Genomic DNA, 20,053 nt, shown 5'->3' with positions numbered 1-20,053 from the left:
ACCCAAGGGGAAAAAAAGCAGTGATACAACCGCTCACCACCCACTGACCGATGCCCAGCCAGTCCCCAAGCAGCGATTGCTGCCTCCCGGCCAGCTCCTCCCTAGTTTGTATACCAAGCATGATGTCCTGTGGTATGGAATAGCCCTTTGGCCAGTTTGGATCAACTATCCTGGCTGTGCCCCCTCCCAGCTTCTTGTGCACCTGGCAGAGCATGGGAAGCTGAAAAGCCCTTGACCAGTGTAAACACCGCTTAGCACAGCCAAAACATCAGCGTGTTATCAATATTATTCTCATACTAAAATCCAAAACACAGCACTATACCAGCTGCTAGGAAGAAAATTAACTCTATCCCAGCCAAAACCAGGACACAGAGCAAGATGCCTAATAGGATATATGTCTATATCTTTGTTGTTATGATGAATGTGTGTGTTTGCCTGTACAGGTATAAATGGTCTTGCCAATAATCTTTAGTTCTCTAATTGTTAATTGAGGAGGATTTTAAAATCGGCTGCACAAATACTGCAGTGTCAAAATTTCTTGATTAAAATGTACATTAGCAGCACATCTCTGATTGTAGGTATATCTTGGGGGTGTGTATATCCAGTGTTGTTAATAGAGATACATATGACTACTTAAATACAGAATTGGAATGGCAATGTAGGCTGAGAGCTAGAAACATCTTTCTGCCGAACTGAGAAACAAGGTCTGTTTAAATGAATTCTCAGCGTTCTCATACTTTGGGATAGCTGTCAGTTCCCTTTGGTCTACTTTCCCATATTCAAAGAACTTAAACTCTTGCCTTTATAAATCTCCGTGAGGCATTTGATTCTGTCTATCCAAACTTCTTTGTTCTTAATATACTAAGAGCCTGGAGTTTAGCAGAAATCAACAGAAAGACCAAAACTAAACATGCAGAACTAGAGCAGGGTTCATACCTAAGGGTAAGACTTGGATATTGCAAGCTCGGAATAAAGTTCAGGAGTGGATTGTTAGCATTGAAGGGCAAAACTTTTTCAGGAAGGACAGGTATCCCAACTGGGAAAAGCTCGCATTGTATGTGAAGAATGTTGTCTGTATTCTGAAAATGGTGATAAATGGGCTAAGTACTCATCAGGGGTGTGTCAGGTGAAACCTTTGTCACTGCAAAAGTTTAAAAAGTCTAGACACGCATCTGTAGGGGATAGGCTAGTCACATATCATTTGGCTTCAGAGCAAGGCAAGGAGCTAGGCAGTCTCTTGATGGTTCTTCAATCCTTATGCTTAAAAAAAAAACCCAACCAAACCACTTTTTTCTTTTATTTACTCACCAGCATAGCATAGTTGTAAGGAAACAAATTCAGCAATCATGTATGCTGATAGAGTATAAACCAGAAATTGTCTGCTGGGAATGTAATCCTGAAATCACAAAAACTTTAAAATGTCTTAAAGATGGTATTTTTTGGTTTTTTGTTATAAAAATGTGATATTTAGGGATGTACTTCTTAAATACTTTCATCTGTAAATTCAAATAGGGGGTGTTAGAAAGCTTTTTCACAGAATAGGGGAACTTTTTCCCTTGACTTCCGAGTAGGTTAATTATGCAGCAAACTTTAAATATTTACAAATGCATATTGACAAGGTTGGCCTGATGTTAGATACTTAAAGCTACTGGTTTTGCACTGTGAAACACTAACATAGACTTGACTAATGGTAAACACTGAAAGTTTTGCATCTCAGTAAGTTATCTACTGTAGTGCCAAATGACAAGAGCATTTTTTTTAGAAATGAAAGCAGTTTTAAGCATGGGTACGTAAGCAAGATGGTTATTATCATTCTTGTTTACAGTTGCAGTATTTGTGAGAAATTAATAACATTTCAGTCTTGAATAATATGTTTCTTGCTCTGTGGTAGTTTGTGGGTGTTAGATGGTTCAGGATACTCTTAGGCAGACCTAGATATCATATCTGTATTAATCTTTACCCAATGTTTTTTCCATTATTGGTCTAGGAACCAATGGGTCAAATTAGAGGCTTTGATCCTTTTCTCATGGCAACAGGTACTCCTTTTCAAGGTTACTTGAACTTTTGTCTTATTTCAAAACCAGAAATTTTAAGTTACTTCATATTATTTCCTTAAAAATATCCTGAAGACTAACAAAAGGAGAGCTATGCTAATACAAAGGTCTTCTACTTATGGCTCTTTAAAGATTGATCAGTTTTATAAGCATTTGGTCTGGTCAGAGTTTCTGATTGTAGAGTTTTTTACAATTTTATAACTGTTATGTCTGGGAAACAGCTGAAGTGGCTCGTATCTACCACCCAGCTAGAAACTCAGATGACATGATCTTTACTAATGCATACTGAGCTTCAGTATTTGCATATTACTTCTGTGAAACACAGATTTAGGATAAAGGAGGTAAGTTTCACTAGTATTTGAGAGTGCTAAATGGCTGTTGTGTTGAGTTAGTTTTAGAAAGATTTTAAACAAACCATATAACACAGAAAAGCCAAAACAATGTTTTTCCTTCAAAATTTGGACTTGTGTTGGTGGCACAAGTTTCTCATCTCCGTGTATTTCTAACAAGTTTCTCCTCTAAGCTGATTCCTGCAGTTTTGTAAACCTGCCCTTTTGTGCATCTTCTGCAGATGGTTAGCATCTATCTGTGAAATAATGTTCATTCTTCTGCTGATCTGCTTTATTTCCCCTTATTCTTGTGTATCTGTCAGGTTTTGCGTAGCAGCCTCCATCTGACTATTTCCATTATACAGTGTGAATTCATGTCCTGTTGTTGGCCAGTATCCTAATCCGATGTTAGGGCGGGACCAGATGTCTTCAACATTTTGTTAGTTTGTAGAAAAGCCTGTTGTTAAACAGCCGTGGCACACCTCATAAAACTATTTAAAGCACACTTTCCTGTCGGAGCTTAGCTGACATTACAGTCTTCATGTAATCTATGGCGGTCTTCTTTCTCAGTAAGACATAGCATGTGGCATTTGGTGGTTCACTTACAGTAAACCTTTACTCTTTGTACAGTCATTCATCATTCTCTGTCTTCCCTGCTCATCTTTATCAGTGCAGGACAGCATCACGTTTCCATGCTGGAAGGCATTCTTTATGAAACCTTTTCACTAAACTGCTGAGTCAGAGCAATTTTTACAATCACAAGTAAGAAAAGAATTCATGTTTGTCCTTTATGCAGTCTAATGTCTCAGGGAATAACTCGGTGTTTACTGCTGCTGCTCTCTATTGCTCACTACTTTGGTAAGTGTTGTATGAACTGGTCCAGACGACTGCATAACTGCAGGCACTGTAATAGTTGTACTTTCCATAACTCTCCTCTCAGCTTCTCTTGTTTATACATAGGCTGCAAACATACCTGCTGTTGGTCTTGGCAGAACTGTCAGTATCTCACATAGATACGTCATTTCTACTTGAATTATTATCTTCACATCACCTTCTGCTACAGAACACTTTACCTGGATACATTCCGAATTTCTCAGTCCTCGAGCATCTCCTTTATGGATGAAGGCAAGAGACCAACAAGTTCTTTTTCTGCTCTTTGGACACTGCATGTGATTTCATTACATAAAAACAAAAGTCCTTCTTTTCCCAGTGTTTCTAAATGCTGATGCAGGTGGTTGATGTGCTTTCACCAAGCAAGGGCCTGGACTATTTCATTTTTGATACGCTAACTGCTGCTTATGAGTGTTCAGGCTCAAGAGTAGTTTAAATGGTTGTCTTTCCTTTCCAACAAGATGACTATCGTATGTACACTGAAAACAGCAATATCGCCCAGAGATAGCAAACAATATTGACTGTGGAGAACTGTCTAGACAATTTTTTTTTTCCCGAGATACCGAAAGAATTGTAGACTAATGTGCTCTCAGACAAGGTAGCCTGTCAATGCAGCATTGAAATTATTGATCCTTATTACAGCTGTGCAACATACAATCTGTCTGAAGGCATAGTACTATAGTTTGTTCCTTTGTTTCTGTATCCAATCATTTTTGAGTTGCACACTCAAAAATGTTGAGTGCAACACATAGCTGAGTGCAACTTCTGTACACCTGCTGTATTACATAAAAAAATATGACTCCTTGATTGACAGCACTTGTCCTCCCCGCAGCTCTTGAAAGATGCACAACTTGCATCCATGTAGAAGGAAGAACAAAGACTTATATCTTATTAGCTGAAGAGTTTTAAAATTAATGACTGCTATTTATGTTGCCTTTGAAATTTTGTCCCAAGATGCTGATGTGTGTAAGTAAGAGCAAATTACTATCCACAAAACAATGAAATAACACAACTGTCCTGTAGTGTATGAAATAAATTATATGAAAAGAATAATTTTGCATTGACCTTTTCATTTATAGAAACCTTCTAGCAGTAATAGATACAGAGATGTTGGTTAGAAATGCCACTTCTCTTCCTAGATTTGTCCTTTTAAATATCTAGGCTTAGTGTATCTTTTTGTATGTCGTCAGAAAAGAAAAGGTTTATGGCCTTTCACCTCTATTTCTTCTGAGAGCAGAAATCATGAGATCGAACTGACTGACCTCTTCAGCTTCCCTGCTTTTATAGCACAGAGGGGTTTTGGCCTATTTATATGGCTGTGTGGTGAAAGCTGTTGTTGCCTGGCAGAGTAGTAATAAACTATTTGTGATGGAGAGGTCAAACCAAGCCCATAATTCTGGGCTGTTTCCAAAATGCAGAAGCAGTTTATTTTGGCCAAATTTCTTAACTGGTGTCCTGTTACCCAAGGAAAGGGCTCTGGAATTGATTAACTGCACACAAAGACTTGGTCTGTGTACATTTTCATTAAGAAAGAACCGTTCGTGTTATGTTTTTCTCTATTACTTTCTTTCACTTGCTGTGAACAACGTATGCACGTCCGGTTTTGCTGTAAAAATAAAAAATTCTATGTGCTTTTGTCACAGGTGTATTGCCTTTAAACTGATGCTTTCTTTTTAACATTCGTTTCAAGTGCAGTCTACTCTCCTGTGTCTATGATAATAGATACTAAATATACATAACTTAAAAAGCAGCTATGTCAGGCTAAGCCATCCTTTTCAGTTGAGGCTGTTGACAGAGGGAGGCAGCAGCTTGGTAGGGAGCAATAATTTAGCAAGAACAGAGCAAAATGAATAACATCTTAGAGCAACCAGGAAGTTTAGTTCAGAAAAGGAGCAAAATATTTCAGTAGGCTTAATATTGGGTTGGGGTCATGGCAAAACCAGGATATTACTGTTAGATTACTTTTTGTTTACTTCTCCACCCCCACCTTTTTCGATTCCCATGTTATTCACATATTTAGAAATCTCAGAAGTCTCTTGATGCCAAGTAATGGAATAATTAGCTGGTGCTGTGGAATTGTTTCCTGTAAGGCTTGATTGCTGCTTGACTGTGAAATACTTGAGCTCGGTTAAGCCAGAACCCCTAAACTCAATGTTTTAAAATGAAACTTGTGATTTTTAATTCCTAGGTACTTGGGTGCCAACTTTGACTTTTTGAAATGCAGATGCTCTGCACTTTTTGAAAACCAGGCTGCTTGAAGACATACTAAATTTTGAAATGAGACCTTATTTTTATAGTATTTATATTATGTTTAAAGTTAGGTTTAAATTTTTTCAGTGCACACTTCACAGTTAATGACAGCATGTTATGTCAGCATGTTTTTGTTACAGATTTTCCAGCAAAATAATTTGTACGAATATAAACAGAAGGCACGTGCTTTTTAAACTACAAAACACCCCAATGTTGGGACCTTGGAGAGCATAGAGATGTTATATGTACATGAGTGAGCAGTCCCTCCCTGTCCTTTCTAAATGTTTCTTGTTTGCTTCTTGCTGACGCCTTGAGATTTGTGCAGAGCATGCTCTCAGAAGGATGTTCTTCTAAGTTGTTTGCATGTGACAAGTAGTCTGGCATCCTGGTGAGGTACTCTCTTCGTTTGTTCATAGTCCTGCTCAAGAATCTAGGTGCTGGCTTGATATATTTACAGTTCCGATATACCAACAGTATGTTTTTAATACTGTATAGCTTTAATGTTTTCTGGCTTGTAACACAGTTACTTGAGAGCAGGAAGAGTATAAGCAGGATTAATACTGTGTGAACACAAAGTCTTGGTGCAATAACAGAAGGTGGACATTTAATCGGAGACTGACTCATTTGTCATATATTTGAAAGGGCATGGGAAGAAATCAGAATTGAAGTAGCACAGCAGACCTTTACTTATTAGCCAAAAGGAGGAGAAAAGATCTTATCCAGCAAGGCTGCAAAAGATTGCATTGCGTTTTAGTTACTGACGGGAAGTGATTTTTCTTAAACTGAAGTTTCAAACAAAGGGTGAAGACAGGCTTGAAGGTTACTCAAGTGTGAAGCTTGTTCATGCAATGTTACTAATAAATATTCTGTAAATATTTACACCCATTTAATGTCATCTTAAACTCCAGTATCCTGAAACTAATTGTTTTTAAAAAAAGAATGCGAGTAAATTCTCTCACATCAATAGTCTTGTCTGCCTTGTGGGTGATAAATGTTGACCGTTCCCATATATAAGCATACATGTGCCTATGTGCACACATATATTTTATTATTATTATTATTTATGGAAACCATGATCTCCTTGTTATATTTTTGTTTTGCATTACTCGGAAGCAGATCAATTAATCAGCAGACTGTAAATTGGTGTTAGACTTTTGATGGCCTCCCTCCCAAACCATTTAAAATTCCATCTTGTTCCATGGAATTTTATTTTCAGGCATGGCCGCTGTCCTTCTGAAATGCTGCTTAGAAATGAGAAAACAAACAGCCAAGAATGATGGAACAACAGACTCCTAAATTTTTTACTTACGCTCTGATGTGTGAGAACTGGTTATTGTTTTTAGGGAAACCCATTGCTGCATTTTCCAATTCTCTAAATGGATTCCTTTTGGAATTGCAGAGCTTGTTTCTAGGAAAAATATTTTGATAGCCTGTCTCAATGCTTAACTGTCAATCTCAATTTCTGCTTTTAGCTTTTTCATAACTTTCTACTGCACATAGCATTCCTATTCCATCCCCCAGTTCTCTGTTTTCAATTTCAGATATTTGTAAGCTATTATGCCCTCTCACAACTGAATGTTTCTCATGCTATTAATTATTGTTGTTCAGGTGGGTTTGGTGGTTTGTTGTTTGTTTTTTGGTTGTTGGTTTTTTGTTTTTTTTTTACTGGCTAAATTCTGCTTTCATCTCACTTATTACAAAAGTACTGCTAACATTTCCTTAGCTAAGAATCTCAGGAGACAGGCCTATAACTCACAGTTATAGCAGTCTCTTTACAGAAAAAAACAGAAACCATAAATGTACTACAGTCTTGAACTGAAATTCTCAAATTTTTGTAAATAAAATTACTCTTAAGAAATTTAGACAAAGTGCAACTATAATGACCATACTTCAGAGTGTATTCTGAGCTCTGGGAATAATAACCAGTGAAAGGCATCTGCTGTCTTTACCATAATTTAGAAATTGTGTAAAATTCTCCAGTTGTGTGGATTTTCCTTGGAAATGATACTAAAAAACAACCTTCCATTACAGTATATTCAAAATGAAAAATCTAATATGTTTTCATCACAGAATGAAAAATTGTTATTTACTGTTGAGATACCACATTGTCCATTTATCTCTGGCAAGTATTATCCCAAGTAGCTAGGGAACCTGACATGGTTAAGGAAAATTGTGATTTACTTTCACATCCACAGAAAGGTTTAGAGCTAGAATTAAAATTAGGTAAACCACAGCTTTAGTCCCCGATTTTTCAGAATTTCAGACCTAAGATAGCACATAAGCATGTTGTCTTCAATGGAATTAAAGCATATGCTGCAGGTTGTATCCTACCTGAAAATGGACAGCTTTTTGAATGGGAGATTAACAGATCACATCATTCATTCAGATTTTAAACAAAGTAAATAATCTCATCCAACTGGAATATTCTGCCCCAAGCTTCAATTTCAGCTTATTTTGCTTACCACCCTGCTAATGACTGAGGTTTCTGGAGTAACTTCCTGATTAATGGCAATGCACCAAATCTGTTTGAGATATACAGATAAAGTTTGGCTACATTGCCACTATTTTCTTCATAGAAGCTGATGTTTCAGTCTTCTAAATTGAGTGCTGTAATGAATCATCCAAGATGCTTGGGACAGACACAAGAAGTGCTAATATACCTGTTGTTGTCTGATGCACTACACTAGGTTTGTCTGAAAATGCAAGCTAGAATAATTTTTCTCTTCATGAGACTGCAGACAGGAGATGCAAAACTAACCAGTCTTTTTATAGTGATAAAAAAGTAAATGGTTTTTATGTTGCATCTTGTTAGAAAATAGATACATGCCGGATGCTTAGTGATGCAGAAATGATATTTGTAATAGGTTTACTTTTTTTTTTTCATTTTCATGTGTTTTTCATTATGCTTCGGTAATTTTTATTTGACCACAGCTTATTTTAGGATGCTTCCCATGTGATGGGTGTCTGCTTTCCTCCCAAGTTGAGTAATATTTTGTCACACACGGCACCTCACTCCTTCAGCCAAAATGTTTCACTGTGAATGTCTGGTTGGGTTTTGAACTGTATTTAAAAAAAACAACTCTAAAACAAATCCATTGTGTTTGCCATCAAGCACAAATTAGTGTTAAGAACTCCTGTTTTCCAGCAAACAGATAACATGTAGCTTTCTCAAAATGGCAGGCCACACAAAGTTCAACAACTGAAAGCTTTCAGTCTGGCTTTAGCAGTATTTAACTGTCAAATAAGACACTCAGTTGATCCAAAAATCCTGATGTCCATACACTGGATGAAATGTACTGTTGATATACTGCATGTACTTACATTTAAGAGTCAATAGTCTGACTTGCAAAGAAATTTAATAAAGATGCCTTACAGTGACTAGGCTTCAATTATATTCCTGTATTTGCATTGGTTAAAGTTCTGTTACACTTCTCTTAAACAGATTTCCATACATAACTAGGGATAAAATTAATGCTTAAAATGTCTTTGCTAGGTTTTCATAAAAAAATTCTAAGTGTTTGTTTTTAATAGGAAAATGTTTTTGAAAGCTATGTGCCCTTTAAGGGAGGGAGAGAGAGGCAGAGGTGTAGATGGATATATGTATATTTAGCAATGTCATAGCTAGGTTAATTGGCTTTACTGATTTTTCACGCTTGCATTTCTTGTTTTTTCTTTAAATCCCTGATCAGAGATTGATATTGAACGTTGTGTTCGTGAGTCAATCAACCTGTTTCGCTGGACCCCGAAGAGTGCTACATACAGGCAATATGCACAGCCTCCACGGCAAGCCAGTGAGAGCAACGGCACAAGAAGTTCAATGTCCTGCTTTTCAGCAGACTACCAGGAAGCACCTCAAAGTGACCTAGTAAGTGACCTGGGAATTGGAGGGGGGAGAATTGTTCAGATTGCATGTTTCTCCTGCCCCAGGTGTTATTTTTTTCTCTTTAAAATTTAGACGGGAAGAAAATACCCACCAAACCTCAGTTACTGGAATTTATGTTGTTACTTCCAAGCACAGGGATTTGACACATTCATCAGATGTTCTGATTGCTTGTCAGCTAGTGCACAGTGTTGGAGCCTATGCCATATTATTAATTTTGATGAACAATCTAATGCAGTGAATGAGAATTAACTGAAAGGTTGTTGGGTTTTGGTTCTTTTTAACTTCACTACTTTGAACTTCAGCTTCTTTGATGTACATGCCAATAAAATTATTTTTTTTCTTGTGCCGTATTTCTGCCTCTCCCAACTCCTGCTCCTTCGGTTCTGTGGTGTTTGTTACCACAACAGACCAATGTCAATGATTCACGGGCAGAACTACAAACAGGCTATATCTTAGGAGAAAAATATTAAAAGTACAGTTTGCCAGTGAGAAATAGGTAACTGGAAAGTGACGCAGGCAGCTCTGGCTGCTTTTTCCATCTTGGCATGTCAGGTTAAAGGTATGGCTCGAGTTATTTTGAGAGGTAGTATGTGAGTTTTGCCTGTGTTTGTCTTGGCAAAGAGTAACCAGTGGCTAAGAGTATATCTGCATTAAATAGATACTCAGTTTAGCAAAACTATTTTTCCCTTCTCTCTCCAGTAAAATCTGATAGTCGTTTCTCTTGTCAAGTACACCACCTGAAGAATGGTGATTTGAAATTATTCCTTTCCTTCCTCTCAGCAGTATAAATCTAGTCAGTCTCTTAAAAATTAAACAGTTTTATTTTGGTGTTTTGTCTTCCATGTTCTCCTACAATCAGAATTCATTCATGAGTACGTTACAATAATAGGGGAAGGATATATAGACCTGCCATATCTATTTGGTCAATTGCATTAGGTTTTAGTCTTTCCATCTGTTTTTCCTAACTACTAAGAAACTAAGAAGAGTGTTGCCACTCAAGTGTATCTTACTTTTTAAGTAGTCCTTAAACCTGAGTCTGATATTCAGTCATTTTCTTGTTTTTTTCTTTAGTTTTGATTTTATTTCTATTGCTGTATTTTCTGGAAGCCTTAGCCACAAATCCAAGACTCCAAGTGCTAGACATGCAAATGCAGAATAACATGAAACTCCAAAGAGCTTACAGGATTTATGAAGTAATAGGTGGATGTAGAAAGGCAACTGGGAAGAAAAATTAAATGACAGGAGAATACTGGTTGTTGTCATACAGGAATTGTAGTCAACACAACTACTGCTGTGCTGGTCTAGAGACATGTAGAGACTTTCTGAAGGAGCTAAGGACTACACGTTCATAGAATAACTCAGATAGGACCTTAGAAAGTCATCTGGTACAAATTCCTGCAGAAAACAGGCCCAACACTTAATTCAGATGGGGTTGCCCAGGGCTTTGTTCCGTCAGGTCATTAAAACTTCCAAGGAAATAGATTATGCAGTCTGTCTTGGCAGCCTGGTCCGATGCCTGACAGTGCTAACAGTGAAAACGTTTTTGTGTATGTGCTAGCTTTTCTTAATGTTATGATGACAAGAGAGTAAAAAGACAAGTCTCCTCAGTCCTAAGGATGTGCTTGTGCCTTTCTGTGTCCAAGCAAAAGTGAAGGGACTTGGAAATAGCAAGGTCGGAGATGGGAGAAAGCAGCAATGGTCTACGGAACTGGTAAAAAGAACAAAGATTTATCTTTGTAGCAGAGATAAAAATCCATTATTTTGGGTCAAGCAAAGTTTCTTTCAGTATTCTTCCATTTCCTGAGAAATTTTTTGGGTGTTTTTTTCCCAATAGTGATTTTATTTTCATACCAGAAGTTGTTTGTTTATAGTGCCAGTCACTAGGCTCATCCATCCCACAACTTCCAAGAAATTAAGCTAATGTTTTTGATACGTTATAGAGAAGAATAATAAATACCATAACTTCTATTGGCTTCTCTTTCATTTCTACTTCTTTCTACTTAACATCAAAGCACTTTTCATTCACTGCAGTGTAACTGACGGTTTAACTTCTTTTGAAGCTCAGGTGTACTTTTGGGTAATGCTGTAGGTTTTTTTTTTACCTCATCATATGGAGCAGCGCTATGTGATTTATACAGAAATATGTGAACATATTCAGGCTTTTTCTGTAGCAAAGAGGAAACTAATCTCATGGACACCTGAATGACAAGGAAGCTGATTCATATGTTAAGTTATAGTCTACAAATGTGTTTGCTCTCATGTGCTGTATTTTTGTGTGTCAGATTTTGAGATAGATATATACAAGCCAAGTATGTTATGGTTCTGTCAGGAACCATAGTTCAGACTTTGAAAATCCTGTGTAACGTGAGCCACTAATGAGCTACCTCTCGCTTGTGACCAGTTCTGCACTTCTGGATATTTGTCTTTATAAGATGACACTTCTTAGGGATTTGAGCAACATTGCTAAAAAAAATTTGAAATTATTGGTGAAATACACTATTTACACCCAAAGATGTTTGGTGGGTTTGTTTCTTTGTTTTTTAACCTTAATCCTGGAACTATCTATCTCATTCTTCAGACATGTCCTCTACTGGTGTTTGCTGCCATGGGGAAACTTTTTTCCTACTTGAAAGCAGTGGAATCTGCGTTGAATCTTTAGTATGCACAGTAGCCTTTAATGGGTTTTCTAAAACAGCATTGTGTCCTTGCTGGTCAGTCTAGCTCTTAAAAAATTACTTTGCTGTTTCCCCACCTACTTAGTTGGTCATTATTTGGGCAAGCACTTTGCACTACATTTGTATCTCCACTTTTATATTTGTGGGTCACCTCTGTATTTGAGCATGGGTAGGGTAGAAAACAATTCCTTTGTAAACAAAGCTGTGAGTTTTCTTCTGAAGGTAATTTATGACTTCTTGAAACATTGTTTAGTGTATTTAATTCTAAACACCAGCTGACTCCTACTCCTATATTTGTTTTTTCCTTCTAAGCTGCTTCAGTTTGTTTAAGTGCTTTTTATTGGCTACTCAAATATTTGTGTGTATCTGCATGTTACGGTGCTTTGGTTGTTAATAATAATATGAGAAGTATTTGCCCCTGGGTGAGCACTTTTCTCCCTAAATCAGCAGCCAGTAAAACAAAACTGTTTTAACTCTTTTTATCATTAGTGTTCCTTAGTTTTCATTTTAGTGGCATCTATTTGCAACTTCATAGGCTCGGGTGCTCTCTTCCCTCCTGGACTTGTGTGTTGCTTAATCTTTTACTCTTTCAGCCAGTAAGCATATTTCTACTGAGATAAAAATCTCAAGGAGGAAATAGTTTCAGAGAGAATGAATGTACATCTTAAGTGGTTTTGCATGTTTATTTTGAGAAAGATGAAATGCCATAAATAAGAATGGAAAAACTCCTTTAAATTCCCTACTGAATTTTAGTAGCAGTCTACTCCAATTTGTGTCTGTAATTTTTTCTTGACCGGTACACTGACGATTTTTTTTTTCTTACTCTTCCTGAAACTTACCTTCATCCCCTGGAAACTCCCAAAGTGTTTTTCTTGAATGTCCAGGAGTCACAGAGACAAATAACACTTGTCATGTAACAATTTTCTCCTATGCCTGTATCTCCCTTATTATAAACATGGGAGATGTACACTCTCTCCAGCTACCTGTATACTTTTATTTAAAAGCGAGAGAATGATGCAGTTTCTTTATCTTTATGAATGTCTGCTCAGGTGTGGCAGGTGGACTCCCAGAAATCCAGAGGCTGATACAATTACGTCTTCATCTTGGTCTTCTACCACCCGTCCTCTTTTCAAGGGTGGGAGTTCCTGATGAATGTTGGGAAGTGAAAGCATTCAACTGGAGTCTACCAGATGATTAGTGATCGTTGCATGGATTTAAATGCTACCAGTCTGGTTCAGCTTTTTGTTTTTGATGAAGTAGGAGAAATACCTAAGCGGGAAGGTGACTTAATGGCTTGATGAAACAGCACAAACATGAAAAACATTTGTTTTTATAAAAAATAGTATGAGTAAAGTTTCGTGATGGTAACTTTTCTTTGCAGATAATCAAGGAAAGCTTGCGTGACAGACTTCTTACAGATGGGAATTCAAGCCTATTTGCAATAAATACACCAGCGCTCAGTTGCTTCTAATTTCCTGTGTGCCCCTTAGGATATATTTGTCCATATAAAATGTATTGGCTAGGTTTATATTAAGCCCTTGAATAACTGCTGTGTAAGTCCATCTATTCTTCTAAAAGAAGCATGATGAGTAATGTATACCAACATTTCTGTGTACAAGCTAGGAAATGTCCAAGGGCAATGTCCATGCTGTTTGTAATGGCTGTTATGTATATTCTCCTTCAAGGGTCTTCTGACTGCCTTGACCCATTTCAGATTTGGTTTGTGTTCTGTTTTTTTAGGGAACTTGGTTTTGTCCTCTTATTTCATTGTTCTACTACTCAATGGAAAGCGATTCTTCAAATTTGTCTTTAGTTCATGTTGTGCAAAGCATTAACTGATCAAGATCTGAGTTAATGTTTCTAATTTATTTTGCGCATCTTTGATGCTCTGTTTTTCTGATTGTAGCTGCCAACAGCTTGAGTGAGAAGTTGGGTTTATTTGTCATTTTTGAGATGAGTTGGTTAAAACACACTTTTTATATCGCTCGCCTGTGAGTGAGTAAACAATTCACGGTTTAATTAGACATGTCATAAACTCATCACATTCTGGCAAATATTTTGAGGAATTGTTGAAAGCTTCAAAACTTTCTCTGTGTATTCATTAGCTTTTCGAAGTTTCTTTGATACTCATAAGCCAGGCAGCCAGCAACCAAAAAGTGGGGAGTGTAAGGAAACCTCTGCTTCCAGTGCTTTGGTTCTGCAGATTAAATTACCTGAAGGAAGCCTTTTTTAGCACTTTCTTTACTCAGAATCACAGAATCGTATAGGTTGGAAAAGACCTTTAAGATCGAGTCCAACCATAAACCTAACACTACCAAGACCACCACTATACCATGTCCCTAAGCACCTCATCCAAACGTCTTTTAAATACTTCCAGGGATGGCAACTCAACCACCTCCCTGGGCAGCCTGTTCCAATGCCTGATAACCCTTTCAGTGAAGTAAAATTTCCTAATATCCAGTCTAAACCTCCCCTGGCACAACTTGAGGCCATTTCCTCTCGTCCTATCACTTGTTACCTGGGAGAAGAGACGGAACCCCACCTCCCTACAACCTCCTTTCAGGTAGTTGTAGAGAGCAAGAAGGTCTCCCCTCAGCCTCCTTTTCTCCAGGCTAAACAACCCCAATTCCCTCAGCTGCTCCTCATCAGACTTGTGCTCCAGACCCTTCACCAGCTTTGTTGCCCTTCTCTGGACATGCTCCAGTACCTCGATGTCTGTCTTGTAGTGAGGGGCCCAAAACTGAACACAGTATTCAAGGTGCGAAAAACCAAGCAACTCTGCTTTGTTTTAAAAATATGAATGTATTGTCTTATGTTTTAGGACTTTTTCTGATAGAAGGTAAGGCATTAAATCAATTACAGAGTGGATAAAACAAGAAATATAAGGCTTAGGAAATAACTGATGTTAAATATTAATTTAAGAGTCTCTAATGAATGTTGTGGTGGTTTTTTAAACTTGTAATATAAATAGCAATTATTTTAATTGAATGTAAACTCATTGGAACAAATGTGCTGTGTTTTTTCTTAGTTGAGGAAGAATTAAAGGAGTGTGTTTATAATAATCTAAGTATTATTTATATGAGACTTTAATAGTTTGTTAGACACTCACTTAGATCATATTTAAGGATTGTAAACATATTTTGTACAGACTTGGTTTCTGAGTCTCCCTGGGACATGTTTGTCTGCTGTGAATGTAAATAGGGCAGTCAGAGCAGCCAGAGCACACTCTGCTGCAGCCTTAGGCTCAGGTTCTGAATTCACTGATTGTCCATCTAGTCCTTCCTCAGAAGCCTTTGCGATTATACCTGCTTTGAAGTTGAAAGCTGGGTGTATTTGACCTTTTTGACCTCCCACAATTGGGATTCCATGACTGATTAACAAATGTGCTGAGGGGGAGGGGGTAATTATACCTGTAAAATTAATTTAAAAAAAAAAATGTAGCCAGTTCTCTCTCTCTGCATCTTGTGGGAATGTTCTTTTTAAATTTTTTTTTTCCTGATTTGGAAATTGTTTTAAAAACAGGTTCTGTGTTTTATAGGCTTTGATCAATTAAATATTAGGAGTTTGATTTTTCTCTCTTTTTCTTTTTTTTTTTTCAGTTTTGCCATATTACTGGCAAAAAGAAATTTACTTTAAAAAATCATAAGCCATAGCCACTGTGTGGCAGAATAAGGAATATGGCAGCTATCGTCACCAGCCTTTAAGGTGTGGAAGTTATTGACAAATGAGCTGTTTACAAGATAAAGAAAGGATCGCGCCCATAATAAAGTAGTAAACACAACAGAACAGTGCATTCAAGCTTGCTACAGCTGTTAAGTAGTTTGGATTTGAGCCAACTCTCTTTTTCCCTTCTATGCCCAATCTTAGCCCCTGTGGAGTGTATCCTGTGAGAAGACGTTGTCTGAAATGTATATGGTAGCACTGGTAACATAGGCTGAGGTCAGTCCTTGCCAAAGTAAATTATTGGAATATTGAAAAGAAAAATGGAGGAAAACCAGCATTTCCAAAATCTCTCTGGCCAGTGTTACATCTGCCCAGATGTACTCAACACTCAGCTGTAGCTGGCAATCTGAATCTGAGCTCTGCAAAGTGGCACTGTGGTTTTTACCGGTGCTTTTTCCATCTGCATTGATTGATGCCAGTTTTCCTCACTGATTATTGGTGGGTGATCTCTGTGATATGTGAGCTGGTATGGTTCCATTCTTGAAAGCTTGGTGTTGTGCAAATGTTTCTTTCCACAAGTACAGCTGGAGCAAAGCCTTCTGTTATAACCAGGTTTTAGCAAGGAGGAATTTGCTTGGTCTCACTGAAGAGTAGTACCAGTAAGCTATTTTTCAAACACTTCCTTTTTTTTTAATGCACATCCAGTGCATGGAGAATGTTAGGAAATAGTTACACACCTCAGTGTTTTAATAATTTCGCTGGCAGTTATTTATTGGGTTGCTGACGATATGATGTAACGTTAAAATTTTGTGAAGGATGCTTTAGAATTTTCCCCTGAGAAATACATAAGGAGCTCAGCTCGTGAGCTCCTAAGGAGAGCCAAATTTCAGGCTGTAGTGGTCCTGAATTGCTGGCTGGCTGGCTGAAGACACAGTTGTTAACTTTGTTTTCATACGTTTTACCACTGACTCTGGCCCTCTTTGAGAGGGAGGACTATAGTGGAAATAGGTCTTTTTGGCAACCAATATAAATACTTGGTGTGGTTTCCTGGTGACAGTTTTATTTCAAACTTTGTTAAATAATCCATATTTTATTAAAAAAAATAGCAGCCTGCATCTAAAAAAAAGGAAAATGAAAAAGCAGTGCAGTGTGTGTGTGAATTTGCTTTAGGAGAGAAGTAACACACAGAATAACTCAGATCTAAAAAGCTTAGTGCTTTATTCAGCTTCTGATAAGCACAATTAGATACTGCAGAGAGAAATGGTCCACTTGGTATTACATTTTTTCTGTGTGTGCTTGTAGCATTAGAAGGCAATGGAGTTTGGGAGAAATTTTTGAAGTCAGGTTTTGGAGAAGTAAACTCAAGGATCTTAGTAGTTTATCTCACACACAAATACGCTCAGGTGCACAGACATAGCTACCTCCTGCCACTCACAGCAACTCTAATTCCAGCATGCACTAACTCCTGTGTATGCCATATATTGCTGCTGTGAAAGTTATGTCTTAGAGCACAGTGCTGTGTAACAGCGCTATTGAGAAAATGTAATAAAAATGAATTTTCATGACATGAGGAGGGGGTGTATTATGTCAGAGATATTTATTTCTGTCAAAGGCCTAAGGTGTTTTTTCCCTCTACTCCCCAGTCCTCTATCCTACCCTATTCTTTTTCTCTATATAGATCGCCATAGGAGCCCGCCTTAGGTTAACCTTGAATCCAGGATTCTATCGCATCCCTTTCTTAATGCACCTCAGGCCAGGCTAAGTGCTGTGTGTTTTCTCAGTTGAGTCAGGATGCGGTGTCATTATGATCTAACTTTATTAGGAAGTGCAGTGAGAGGATGAAAAAGACTTTCCTGAATGCAGCTCTCTTGCCTGGTGCTGTTGCTGCGTTCTTGCAGTTGATAGCCTGGTACAAACTGGCTGGTGGCCTATGTGATCATGTCAACATCATCTTAATCTACTAGTAAAATTGTTACAGCTATGTATATATATTTTTCTCATCTGCCATTGTTACCAGTGGAAAGTCTGATTTTCAAATATGTGTGACAGCATAACTAGAAGAAAGAGTGCATACTGATTGCAAAGTTGAACCTACAGCAAAAGTTAGTCACAGAGCCCGTGCTCCAAACGTGAATGCATGCATTTTAGGTTGATGGGCATAAATGTTTCTGTTGATGCTAAAATGATGACTTACGTATATCTCGTCAAAGCTTGGGCCCAGGTTTCTAAAATGAGCAGAATGGTACAGAAATCCAAGGAGATTGATGTGAAAAGCACGTACAGTTTACAGGGTAACTGTCTGGCTAACCATATTTTCAAACTTTTTGACAATTACTCAAATTCAGCACTCCTCTTAGTAGTCACCAGGTAAGGCAGAGCCTTAACAGTATGTTTTGCTCTTTGGCAGGCTTTACAGTGGTAAATAACTGAAAATGTCCCAGAGCTGTGCTGCCATTGTTAATGCCAGTTCAGAAAACAGGAATTGTGGATAAAAAGCAACTACAGCTGAATCCTGAAAAGAGATGGATTGTCTAAATCTGAGGTCTCTGACACCAAGTGACATACCTGGTCACATTGTGAGGGAAATTCCTCTTCCAGTTGCAGTTTGCATTGAGATGTGATATTAAATTCCTGTTGGTTTTGTTTTTAAAGATGGTGAGGGAATCTCTGACAGTTTGTATTCTTAAGATTCTGTAATATTTTTTTCTCAAAGCAAAGTAATACAATTTCCTGTCAAGGAGAGAGCATGTATCAAGAGGAAAAAAAGCCGGGAAGGCTTGCAAAATCATTCTTGCTGCTGCTTTTACTTCAAGTTTTATTTCATGTTAAAGCATCTTGTGGGTATTTTCAGGCACCACTAGATTATGGCTCAGCTTTGTGTTTTAAAATGCTTCTCTGCAGTGGCGAGAAGTGTTTACCTGTTTTATCATATTAGAGGTAATAACTGATGAGACTTTGAAGCATGTCTGCCTAGCTGCATGCAGGGAATAACTTGTCTTTCTGTTCTGGTGACTCAGCTTATTCACTCAATTATGTTATTCCAGGGAGAAAGAGAGAAAGGTTTCCTTCATAATGAGCTCCTTTGGCAAGCAGAGCTCGCTCACGTTTGTTTAGAGTGCCTACAATGGTGCATTAAGACATTTGGAGGATGTTTATGAATCAGAATTGGCTAAAAGTTGCTGTTTGCGCACTCCTTAAGGTGTGGGTTCTGGAGCAGGGACCTTTGTGGGGGAGTCAGGGTGGTGGAGGGGGTGGAAGAGTACAGCTTGCAAAATGTACTTGCAAAATGAAATGGAGCAAACTTAAGAAATAGGAAGTAGAGGGAGGTAGGGAGCATAGAGAAGGTAGGCACCAATGTCTTGACTTGGAAATATGAGAAGCAGAATGCATATGGCAAGGGAGGACTGAATCTGAAGTGTAAGAATGAGTTTGCTAGAAAGGTTGTGTAGAGAACAGTGGCTCTCAAGTGTTTGAAGAATTTCAGAAAACAGTTGCTAAAATCTGGAAGTTTGGCTGCTCCTCCTTTGTAAGTAGTCCTGACTGAACATCAAAAAACACTGAAGCCTTTTTGTATGACCCTTTGCTAATAATGGTCATAAAAAATGGCAGGGGGGAGGAGAGGGGAGGGGGGATTAAGGAGTGTCTCAAGACATGTATTACTTTTTATTTACTTATGATCATTAGACTACTTTCCTGCCTGTATGGGCCTCTTTCTGTCAGAAACAGTGGATTTAAGCATCGTTCTATCTCAGTTGGTACAGGAGTTAAGTACTTTTCGCTTATCAGGCCGTCAGAATTCAAGGGAGCAATGGGAGTCATTCTATTTGTTTAAAAACAAACAAAAACACCCCACCAAAAATAAATATACAAAGGACAATGTTCCGAGGGGATTAAGTACTGCCTTCATCTACTTAATTGTGAAGGATATAAACAAAAACATTTGCATGAAAACTACTAAGTGCAAACACACTGGTAATGATTGGTTTCAGTCATAAAAGCCTTTTAGATGATGCAGCTGAAATCCAGTGTTCGTATTTGTTCTTGTTCTCAGACACTTCCTGAAAACTGACTCTGCCTGTCGTGAAAACTGCTTTTTTGATAAAAGCGTGATAGCAGTGGCTTTGCCTACAAATCTGTCCTGTAGTGTCCTGTTCTTGCTTATTCTCGCTCTTCTTTTCTACCAGTTGTTTTCATCTGACTGCTGTATTTTAATCAGTATAAAATAGTGCTACTCTATATAAAGATATTTATCCCAAAGCTTATATGATGACACCATGACACTGAGTATTATAGTTAGGTAGAATTCAC

General features: G+C 37.8%; 1 protein-coding gene across 7 annotated transcripts in view; it reads left to right on the top strand.

Annotated features, from left to right (window-relative positions):
* TBCK (TBC1 domain containing kinase) overlaps window positions 1-20,053 on the top strand; it is a 115,599-nt gene that overhangs the window by 71,810 nt on the left and 23,736 nt on the right. For all 7 annotated transcript variants that reach the window (XM_072862540.1, XM_072862547.1, XM_072862543.1 and 4 more), the window contains one exon: window positions 9,214-9,389. In XM_072862540.1, the coding sequence (XP_072718641.1) occupies window positions 9,214-9,389 (176 nt within the window). The remainder of the gene's footprint in view (window positions 1-9,213; window positions 9,390-20,053) is intronic.

This window comes from Ciconia boyciana, chromosome 5 (assembly GCF_034638445.1).
Source record: "Ciconia boyciana chromosome 5, ASM3463844v1, whole genome shotgun sequence".
Lineage (NCBI taxonomy): Eukaryota > Metazoa > Chordata > Aves > Ciconiiformes > Ciconiidae > Ciconia > Ciconia boyciana.
The sequence above is the reverse complement of the archived record's forward strand: the minus strand, read 5'-3'. Positions and strand labels throughout refer to the sequence as shown.